The following is a 10,652-nucleotide window of genomic DNA, read 5'->3' as shown; positions in this document are numbered from 1 at the left end:
CTCCAGAATGGGAAAAATATTCATAATATACCTATCCGACAAAGGACTTGTCTCCACAATATGCGAAGGATGGACACAGAATGAAGCCATCGTGGGTCCCTGGTGGACTAATGACACGCCAGCACACGATCAGCGGCAGCGATGACCCTCACAACCCAGGCCAGGAAGTCACCCTTGCCAGCCCACCGCCCCGCTGGTCACCACTCAGGCCAGCTTTCCAGCCTGAGGTCAGCAAGACCAGGGAAAGAGGGGGGGTCCTACCTAGGACTCTGGCCCCCCAGGCCTGGCCAACCCATAGCTCGTACCGCAGCACCACCCACAAAGCCCCCCACTGTCTGAGTACAAAGTATAAGCTTAAGAGGGCTGAATGGTGGAAAGGAGCAGGTTCAAGCCACCCACAGATCTGTGCCCAGAGAGTCATCCAGGTGGCTCACAGAGCAGGGGCCTGGAGCAGGCAAGGTCAAGGCCTAACGGCTACCTTCTGCTGGCTGGCTCTGGCCAGTGGCTTTCCCTCCCGCGGCTGTTAGGGGACAGGTGCAGGACAGATACTTGTGGTGGTGATCTATTCCTGGAGATCTCCTCTCCCGGAGGCAGGATGAAGCCAAGAGAAGGGTTTCAGGTGCTGTGCTGGCAGAGGCCTGACCACGGGCTCTGCCTGTTCTGGCTGTGATCATGGGCAGCATTTAAGGGAGAAGCTCCTATAGCCCCAGGTTGGGGGAAGAAGTAAAGGAGATCAAGAGGAACTCCCAGAATCAAGCCTAACCCCTCCCCACAGTCCCTGAGGCCCCACAGGGCCCAGTTCTGCTGACCACACACTCTTCTCAACCTTGAACGTCCCGGGCTCAATCCTGCTCCAGGGCCTTTGCACTGGCTATGCTGTTACCCAGACATGGGGCTGTCTGCTTGCCGTACAGCCAGCCCCCTGTGGTCGCTCAGGTCTCAGCACTGTCCCCAGTTAGATCCTGTCAGGATCCGCAGATGGGGCAACAGAGACAAGAGAAGTAGAGTAACCAGCATAACTGGGTGTGAACCCCTGCAGAGCCCAGCTGTATACCCTGAACGCATCGCCCCACTTCTCCAGGCCTCTGTTGCCGCCTTTGTAAAGCAGGTCTGCCGTGGCCTGGGAGGAGACACCCCCCCGCTCTAGTCCTGCATGACCCTGGATGTAACACAGGTTGTCTCTGGCCCAGCCCCAAGTGACAGTGGAAGAAGGGACTGGAGGCGGCAGAGTGCGGGGTAGGAGGCTTTATTTCACTGGAGGGGTGGGAGGGAGAACCTGGACAGAGGGCAGCAGGCGGTGTGGGCGGGGGTTGACGCTTGGAAAGGGACTGGGTTGGGGAAGGGCTGCCCCCAGGCCTGTTGGGAAGGAGAAACTGAGGCCGGCCTCTGTTGAGACCTAACCCAAGGGGGTGGGGGTGGGAATGGGAATTGGGTCTGGAGGAATGAGGGCCCCCTCCCTCCGGGCTGGACATGGAGCCCGGGCCCTGCCTCACTTTCCTCCTGTAGGGCCATAGTCCCTCCTGGCTCACTGGGGCCACGTGGCCCCCACACCTCACTGCTCCTGCCCCAGAGGAGGGGGCTAGATCAGACAGGGCAGTGGACAGGGAGCCTGGGGAAGTTAGGGAGCGCGGGGTGGGGTCCATGGTGTGCGAGGGGGTGGTGGCCACCTGGGTGGTCAGTTCCTGGCAGCGATGACCACAGAGAGAGCCACGCCCCCCAGGGCAACAGCAGTTGCCCCGAACAGCCACTTCCAGGGGATGGACTGTGGATAAAGGGGAGGGAAGAGAAGGCTGGAGGGCGGTCAAGACCGATACCGCAGGCTTCAGCTACCAACACGGCCCAAACAGGCCTCCCAGCAAACCACTGCCTGACAATGCCTTTCCCACCTTCTGGCAAACTCCTATTCATACATCAAAACTCAAGCCAAGTGTCCTCTGTTCTAGAACACCTCCCCTTCCCCTCTGAAAGAGCTATCACTCCCCACCCTGAGCCCTCCAGGTTGTGTTCCATCTTCTGCTCTAGCCCTGGTTGCACAGGGCTGAGGCTTCTCTGTGTCCCCAACATGGTCCAACACAGCCCAGCTGGCAGGGACATCAATGCTTGCAAAATGAAGAAACTCCTTCTGGGTGGCATGCCCCGCCCTTAGCCCCTGCCCCTCCTCTGGTTGCATCCCTGTGCCTGCCAGCCCCAGCTCACCCAGGCACCCTTGCCAGGACACTTGGCAGGCAGCCGGCTGGGGTTCCCCAGCATTTTCCGGTACAGGGCGGTCTCTGTGCTCCTCTGGGCCGCGTGCTTCTTCACCAGTTTCGAAAGCTCTGCGTGGATCGTCTGCAAGACGTGGGTGTCAGTTGGGCTAAGAACACGCAGCGGCAGCAGCAAACCTGACCATCATTTCTGATGCTCTGCCCTTCTGGGGCCCCTGGTCACTTTGGGGTTAGGGCCACTGGGACACAAAAGTTCCATCTGCCCCTCTCTGGGCATCAGCAAAGTGGGGGCTGCCATCTCTATCCCCCTAGGTAACCAGTGGATGGGGAAGAGCACAAGGTGGCCAGGAGAGAGGAAGATTTTGGTAGAAAAGCTGAGGACACTGACCTGGCCACGTTGGTGGCACCCTTGGCCTCTGGGATCCCTGTGGGGGAGGGGTGAGCCCAGACCACCTATGCAGGGGTCATGAGGGTCTCAGCAAGCTGGCTGGGACTCTTCAGCCACCCACCCCCTCCCTGTCACTGCCCAGGCTGGAACATGATAGGAAGAGCCACAGCAAGAAGGACAAGGCAAAGATCACAGGATGACTTCCCAGAAAGGCGGGCAGGGCAAGTCCCAAGGTTGCCTCCTTTCTGCTCACCTTGTTGGAAGGTTCCAGCTTCAGGGCTGCCCTCAGAATGGGGATGGCCTCACTGTATTCCCCTTGCTGGGCCAGCACCTGTGGGAGGAAATGGATGGCATCACTCTGGAACTACAATGCACCAGGATCTTCTTCAAAACGCCCAGCGCTGCCAGGCTCCTGGCCACCCCGACCAGTCCCAAATCTATCACCAACAATCACCCCAGGGATCCAGCCACCTTTATACCGTTCCCGAGCCCTCAGACTACATAAGCGCCCCACTAGGCTCAGTGTCCGAGTCTGCTCCCTCCCCTGCATGTCTGTCTCAGACTTTGCAGGAAACCTAGGTGCTGGCCTCACCTCCTCCCTTGCTACCCTAACTGGCTCAAGAAGCCAAATGAGCATTTCCAAAGCTTTGACTACAGTGAATGATTCAGAGCCAGCCAATGAGATCCATCTGAACTATGCTGGTATCACTGAGAGACCAGATACTAAATGGGGAGGATGGAAGCCTTGAACTTTTTTTTTTTAAAGATTTTATTTATTTATTTGACAGAGAGAGACACAGCAAAAGAGGGAACACAAGCAGGCAGAGTGGGAGAGGGAGAAGCAGGCTTCCCGCTGAGCAGGGAGCCCAATGTGGGGCTCGATCCCAGGACCCTGGGATCATGACCTGAGCCGAAGGCAGACGCTTAACGACTGAGCCACCCAGGCACCCCAGCCGTGAACTTCTGAGGGAAAAGGAAGAAGCATCTTGGTCACCCTGAGGGGAAAACCTACAGCAGACAGGCACAGCATCCCTACAACATTGCTAACGCCTGGATCCAGCCATGCCTGAAGCCAACCTCCCATACTTGGCAGTTCCACAAGTTATTAATTCCTCCTCTGACTTGAATATGTTTGAATAGGTTTCTGTCGCCTACAACCAGCAGATATAAACGTGTGTGAGACTACATGAGCAGACAAACCCACCGCCCCCAACGGGATTATAGACCCCTAAAAAATAGACAGCATCTTCTTCCCAAGCTTCTACACAGAACCCTACATACAAGTGCTGAAAAAAATGCTGGTTGGAGGGAGGCCCTGTTCATGCTTCTCATGAACAGGCTACGTGACCCGCCATTTGCTTCTGTCTCATCCTCAGTTTACTGCTGAAAGGTGCTGAACCTCTCTCCCCAACACACACATACGGCACACGCGCACACGTGCACACACACACAAGGGTGGGGATGAACAGAGATGGGGGCAAAAGCAATTACAGTCAAGTCTACACAAGCCAAATTCATCCCTACATTCCATAGCACTTACTGGGCACCCACTGTGAACCTGGCCCTGTTTGCAGGGCTAGAGATTTACCAGGGAGTGAAAGAGACAAAATCTCCAGCTTCTAGTAAGGGACATAACAGCCACGATGACACCTGCCTGTGCTGACAGCAACATGGAAAACATGAAGACAGGGCAGGGGGTCAGGTGGGTGTGGCAGGGAGAGCTTCCTGAGGAGGTGACATCAGAGCAAAGATCTGAAGGAGGTGAAAGAGGGACCCATGGGGGGAGAGGAGGGGAGTCTGGGGTGTGCAAGTTTCAGGCAGAGGGCAAGCCTGGGCAATGTCCCTAGGATGGGAACAGCCCTGACCTGGGCAGCAAGCAGTGAGGAAGCTGAGCAGGATGGAGAGAAGGAAGAGGAGAGGTGGAAGGTGATGGCGGGAGGACCAGATGACTCAGAGCCCCAAGGGCTGCAATGAGGACTTGGCTTTTTACTCCGAGGGACATGTGAACCGTGGAGGGTTGGTTATATGCAAGGAGCAGTCACCAAAGGGCCACAGAGCAATGTCAGGGATAAGAGAGAACCTAAGACCTAGGGATCAAGTCTGGCCTCAGTCAATGAATTGCTATGATCCAGACCACACCCCAGCACCTGTCTGGGACTCAGTTTCCCCACCTGTACCCCAGAGAGCTTGGCTGGTTGATGCCAATGCCCGTCTCAAATCCAGAGTTTGGAACCAGTCCCGCTGCACTGGCTGAGGGGAATTAGCCTGCCCACCTATAGCTTATGCATACCATCTGCCCACGGCTTGTGGTCCGTCCACCTGCAGCCCGCAGCTCACCTTGCCCTTGCGAAAGAGAGCCTTGATGTTGTCGGGCTGGTGCTCCAGCACGAGGCTGCAGGAGCGCAGAGCGGCGCGGTAGTGGTCCAGCTTCAGCTGTGAGGCTGCCAGGTTGTTCAGACATTTCACCTTCAGCTGCAGGAGCTGCTCCTCCTCCTCGAATGTCATGTCCACTGTGGGGGGATGGCGCTCAACCGTGGCCGTGGTTACCATGCCGCCAGCACCCCACAGCCGCCCATCTGTAGAGGGCCGGCCACCTTCTAACCCAGGGAAAGGCGCCCCACACACTGTGTGACCCAGGCCAAGGCCCACTCCCTCTGTACCTGGTGGCAGAGGAGACTGGGTGGGGAGGGCCTCTGAGTACCCCAGTCCCAAGAGACTGGAGAGAGAGGGGCTCTAAATTCCCAGGGGCGGGGCCTCCACCATCTATTCCTCAGAGGACCTCAAGCCTCTCTGGTCTCAGTTTCCCTATCTCTAACACAGGCCAAGACCAGCCCATCCTCAGGGCACTCCTAAGTAGTCTGTAAGATGGAGCCTAAGCAACGCGAAGGCTTAACCACAGGGCACATGGATTGACATGGTCTATGGTCACCCACATTCCAACATCTACCTGCGTTCTGTAACAATCCGTTGATCAGGGACACACCATAACTCTACAGTGGACTCTAGCCTAAAGGTAGGAATAGTTGAACATCTATCCATATTCTGGAATATTCTAGAACATTCTGAGTCTGAGTCCCTCTGTGGCTGGATGTTTCTGGCACTAGTGGATGCCTTTGCAGGGACCGGCACATTTGACTTGGCAGTCACCTTTGGCGCTAGAGGTGATGGCCTTGATGGCGAGGTCGTAGGAATTGGCAGCCAACACGAAGTCGGCCCGCTGGTAGTGGGCATTGCCACACTCCCGCTTCCGGTTGGCCAGAGCCACACGCTCCTGCCCTGTGAGCATTTCCAGGTCAGGCCCATCCACGGCAGTCTTCAGGGTCACCTCCAGGCACAGGGCCGCGTGTGGGGGGATGTATGGGCTCCTGCTGGGGGATGGGGCAAGAGCAGCACTCAGACCCAGCGACCACCATGAATGAACCCTAGACACACTGGGTTGGCTAGGGAGCGGGTGGGGGGATGCTCAAGGCTTGGGAGCTGGCCCCACTGTCACCCCCTCCTCAGTAAAACAGAAGGGAAGTACCTTGCCACCCATGAGCTACCTGACTTGGTGAGTGACTTCCCGTCCCTAAGTCTCAGTTTCTTTTTCTATAAAATTGGTAAGCAAAGGGGTCCCTCATGGGGACCCTGCTGGTAACAGGTTCTCACCTGCCCTGGGGGCCATAGCAGTACTTGGAATCAGCAGTGACCATAGCTGTCTCCCCCACATCCATGAGCGGAACGCTGAGATCCAGGGCCTGGGTATGTGGGGCAAGATGGTCAGGCAGGCTCAGGTACAGAGGAGCAATGCCATGCCTGCTCTGACCCCACCACCGCCTTACCCCCCCGCCCAGCCCCTGCCCTCCAGCCACCACCACCTCCCCTCCACCCCAACAGGCCTCCTCCAGTCAGCCCCAGGCCAGCTGCCAGGCCCCTCGCGCCCTCCCACCTGGATGACGTCGCAGTCACCCAGGGTGAACACCAGCTCTGGCTCTTCCTGCACCCGAGTGCCATTCTCCAGCGAGGTCTGCAGCTGCACAGTGACTACCTGGCCTTTAGCTGGGCGGCTTGAGCCGGGTGGGCCTGGGACCAGCGTCTTCTTCCGTAACAGCCCGTTCCCTGCCGGGGACCAGGGACAAGCAGCCTGTCACTGGGCAGGTCAGATGGGTGCCTGCTCCCCAAGCACCCCTCTCCCAGCACCCAGCTGAGCCTCAAACAGCTGTTCTGCCACTTACTGGGTAAGTGATCCCATGCCCCTGGGACTGTCCCTGTCTGGACACTAGGCATGAAAGGATCAATTTGAGGAGTGACGATAATGGCCCGTCTGACCATTATGTCAAGAAAATTAAGACTTGGGACGCCTGGGTGGCTTAGTCGGTTAAGCGTCTGCCTTCGGCTCAGGTCATGATCCTGGGGTCCTGGGATCGAGTCCCACATTGGGCTCCTTGCTCAGCAAGGAGCCTGCTTCTCCGTCTGCCTGCCACTCCCCCTTATTGCACGTACACCCTCCCCTTCTCTGACAAATAAATAAATAAAATCTTAAAAAAAAAAAAAGAAAGAAAATTAAGACTCAGTCAGGGCGAAGAGCTAAGAAAAGTCATCCTGCCCAGCAGAATCAAGCTGGCAGGGATGCCCAAGCAAGAGACTCTGGAGCCACTCTCCACTCCCTCTCCAGGTTCCAATTCAGCCCTTCAACATTTGAGCCTCAATTTACCTAGCCATGAAATGGGGTCATCAGGGAGAACCCTGGTGACACCGAGTGAGCAGTTTGCTTGGTTCACAGAGTATCTGTGACACCAGGTGTCCCTACCAAAGCACCACATCACATTTCAAAGTTAAGCAGCCAGAGGGCCTATAAGCAACAGTCCCCCTGATGGGCCCACAGCCCATGTTTTCCTCCAGGCCCCAAGCAATCAATCACAGGAATGGCCAAATGGCCACGGCCAACAGCTACTGAGCAGCCATGAGGCCCAGCACCCTCACAAATCCACTCAAGGAACCCCCACAACAAAAACAGCCACTGTCATCCCATGACCACCACTGAGGCAATTGAGGGCTTACACCTGTGAGGCCCATCAGACTGATGACTGCAATCATCCATATTCCCGACATTTACCTGGATTCCATATTATTCCACCAGTTTGGAATATACCATAATTCCGAGTGGACCTCTGACTAAAGGTGAGGGACAGGGAAATATCTATAAATATTCTGGAATATTCTAGAATGTTCCAAATTTCTGTACTGTTCCCCAACTTGTACATGTCTCATATCCAGTCTCAGATCAGTGGTTCCCTAGGAAACCCTGTCTCTCTAAGTTTCTGGGCACGGATGGTGGATGTGCTGGTAGGGTTATAACCAGGCACTGCCATTTATCGCGGGAGACTCTGGGCAAATCACGTACCCTCTCAAGGCCTCCGTTTCCTTGTTCAGAAGCCCAAATTCTGACCTCAGAAAACGGCTGGCTCAAATATAAATGGAGTCAGGTTCGTGCTCAGAGGGGAAGCAGAGCAGCTCTTAATATCAGTAAAGAAGAGCTTCCCAAATTCCAATACAGCAAAGGAGGCTGTCTGTTGGGCAAGCACCTCCACTTCTCTGTGCCTCAGTTCCCTCATCTATAAGATGGGGATATGGTGCGGCACCTGGGTGGCTCAGTTGGTTAAGCATCTGCCTTGGGCCTGGGTCATGATCCCGGAGTCCCGGGATCGAGCCCCTTATCTGTTTTTCCCTCTGACCCTCTCCCCTATCGTGCGCTTGCTCTCTCTCAAATAAATAAAATCTTTAAAAAAAAGATGGGGATATGGTAAGAATTACATCACAGGGTTGTTGTGAGGCTCAAATATGATGCACAGGCCTGGCACACATCCGGTGCTCAGTATATATTATCTAGTATTATTTTTATTTTTTTAATATTATATTTATTTATTTGAGAGAGAGAGAATGAGAAAGAGCATAAGCTGGGGAAGAGGCAGATGGAGAGGGAGAAGCAGAGAGCCCGATGCGGGACTCGATCCCAGGATCCTGAGATCATGACCTGAGCTAAAGGCAGACACTTAACCAACTGAGCCGCCCAGGCACCCCAACCTGGTGTTATTTTTAGAAGTAACGTTTCGGGGCACCTGGGTGGCTCAGTCGGTTAAGCGACTGCCTTCGGCTCAGGTCGTGATCCTGGAGTCCCCGGATCGGTCCCGCATCAGGCTCCCTGCCCAGCAGGGAGTCTGCTTCTCCCTCTGACCCTCCCCCTCTCAGGCTCTCTGTCTATTTCATTCTCTCTCTCAAATAAATAAATGAAATCTTAAAATAAAAAAAAAAGTAACATTTCTATCAACAGCAGAGATGATAACAGTAACAATTCTGCATTATCAAATCAGGATTACTTGATACTATTGCTTCAATATCAGTATCCGTGATCTGATTAATGACGTTTCACTACCACATTTATTAGCAGATACTAACGTTACTTAACATACTAGATAACAGTACCAGTAGCAATATGTTTTTTTAGTTTCCAGAGTCGCTATCATGGGATACATGGTGGGGCACGTGTGTGGGTTCCCCTAGTTTCTTTCTTGCAGGACTTCTCTGAACAGTCACAATGCTAATGCATGCTATGAGCCAGGCAGAGGATTGAACAAAATGGGATGTTCTCCAGACCTATTTGACCCCTGAACACATTTTCAGGGGACAGGCACTTGTCAAACAAACGCCAAAAAAGCAATAGTGGGGGTTAGGAGCTGCCAGCACCTGGCATACTGGCTGTGTGGCCCTGGGCAGGTGACTCAGCCTCTCTGAGCTGCTCTTAGCAGCTCTGGGAAACAGGGACATAACACGACGTGCGTGTGCGTGTGCATGTGACAATGAAAGATATGAAGTGTCTCAACCAGTTGCCTGTGGCGGGCGATCACCGTGGTTACATGTTTTACTTCCAACCTACTGCATAGCAGAAAGGGGGAAATGAGGCTCAGCGGAGAAGAGGGCCTAGGCCAACGTCATTCCTGAACCTGAGCTGTCCGGGCCGTGTGGGTCAACCCAAGCCACCCCTACTCCTTACCCAGGATGTCCAGCCACTCATCCGGGGCCGGGGCGGGCTCGGGCTCAGGCTCCATGGCGGCCAGGAACTCTCGGGCCAGGGCCCCAGGCTGCTCAGCCTCCTCCAGTGGAGGCTGCCCCACGTCTTCAAGTGGTGGCAGCTCACTCAGGTCTTCTTCCTCCTCTTCCTCCTCCTCCTCTCCCTCTGCGTCTTCCACCCCATCCAGCACCTCGAAGTCCTCAAGTGGTGGGACCCCAGCAGGCGGTGGGGCAGTGGGCTCAGGCCCTGAGGCAGAGGGCTCAGCACAGGATGCCATGCTGCTGGGGGGACGGGAATTGGCCCTGGTAGGGGGAATGGATGGGGTAAGAATCCCACCCTCAAATTCTCTTCTGCATCCATTCACCACACAGCCTATCACCTGCTGTGTGACTTAGGGGCACCAGGCCTTAATTTCCTCATCTACACAGGGGGTAAAGAACAACCCAGGCTTGCCCCACACATCAAACCCTGGGGCTCAGTCAGTTTCAAACAATGTAAACTGTTTTACAGCTAATTATTTTTTTAGTTTTTACAAATACCCAGAGAAGTAGAAAACATCCCCCCCTCCATATTTTACAGAAAAGGAAATTGAGGCCCAGACGGGCAAAGCTATTTGCCAAGGTCACATAGCAAGGCAACTCCAGGGACAGAATTTGAACCTGGGGCTTTATCAGATTAAATGCCCAGAGGGGGTGCTAGGATTTTTTTTAGGGTGACTGAAGTCTCAGGAAATCTATTTTTAGAGCCCAAAGGGAATTGAATCTTTAACAGGACTCCCTATCTCCAGCTGCCCCTTCTCCTAAGGGTTGCCACTAGAAATCCCAAGGCTTTTCTTCCCATACCCTGAATCTAATACCACTCCCCAACACCAAGGACCCTGGCCTAAAGCCTTCCCTGGGAGCCCTTTCTCCTCTCCTCAAGCCTCCTGATCACTCTCTCAAAGTAGCCTCCTTTACAGGAGTGGTCAAGACCCCTATAGCATTCTACAGCCTCCTCCTCTGGCTTGAACAAC

At 54.8% G+C, this 10,652-nt stretch overlaps 1 protein-coding gene across 2 annotated transcripts in view; it reads right to left on the bottom strand.

Annotated features, from left to right (window-relative positions):
- Positions 1-1,230: 1,230 nt before the first annotated feature.
- The window catches only part of FKBP8 (FKBP prolyl isomerase 8), a 10,077-nt gene continuing 655 nt past the window's right edge, over positions 1,231-10,652 (bottom strand). The window contains exons 2-9 of one of the 2 annotated variants that reach the window (XM_044917451.1): positions 9,623-9,942; positions 6,521-6,690; positions 6,241-6,329; positions 5,740-5,960; positions 4,930-5,102; positions 2,846-2,923; positions 2,197-2,328; positions 1,231-1,762 (exon numbers count right to left, since the gene is read on the bottom strand). In XM_044917451.1, the coding sequence (XP_044773386.1) occupies positions 1,676-1,762; positions 2,197-2,328; positions 2,846-2,923; positions 4,930-5,102; positions 5,740-5,960; positions 6,241-6,329; positions 6,521-6,690; positions 9,623-9,917 (1,245 nt within the window). In that variant the 5' untranslated portion in view covers positions 9,918-9,942 and the 3' untranslated portion in view covers positions 1,231-1,675. The remainder of the gene's footprint in view (positions 1,763-2,196; positions 2,329-2,845; positions 2,924-4,929; positions 5,103-5,739; positions 5,961-6,240; positions 6,330-6,520; positions 6,691-9,622; positions 9,943-10,652) is intronic. The other variant, XM_044917455.1, reaches the window with a different exon arrangement.

Source organism: Neomonachus schauinslandi, chromosome 1 (assembly GCF_002201575.2).
Source record: "Neomonachus schauinslandi chromosome 1, ASM220157v2, whole genome shotgun sequence".
NCBI classification, from domain to species: domain Eukaryota; kingdom Metazoa; phylum Chordata; class Mammalia; order Carnivora; family Phocidae; genus Neomonachus; species Neomonachus schauinslandi.
This window is presented reverse-complemented; position numbering and strand designations above follow the sequence as displayed.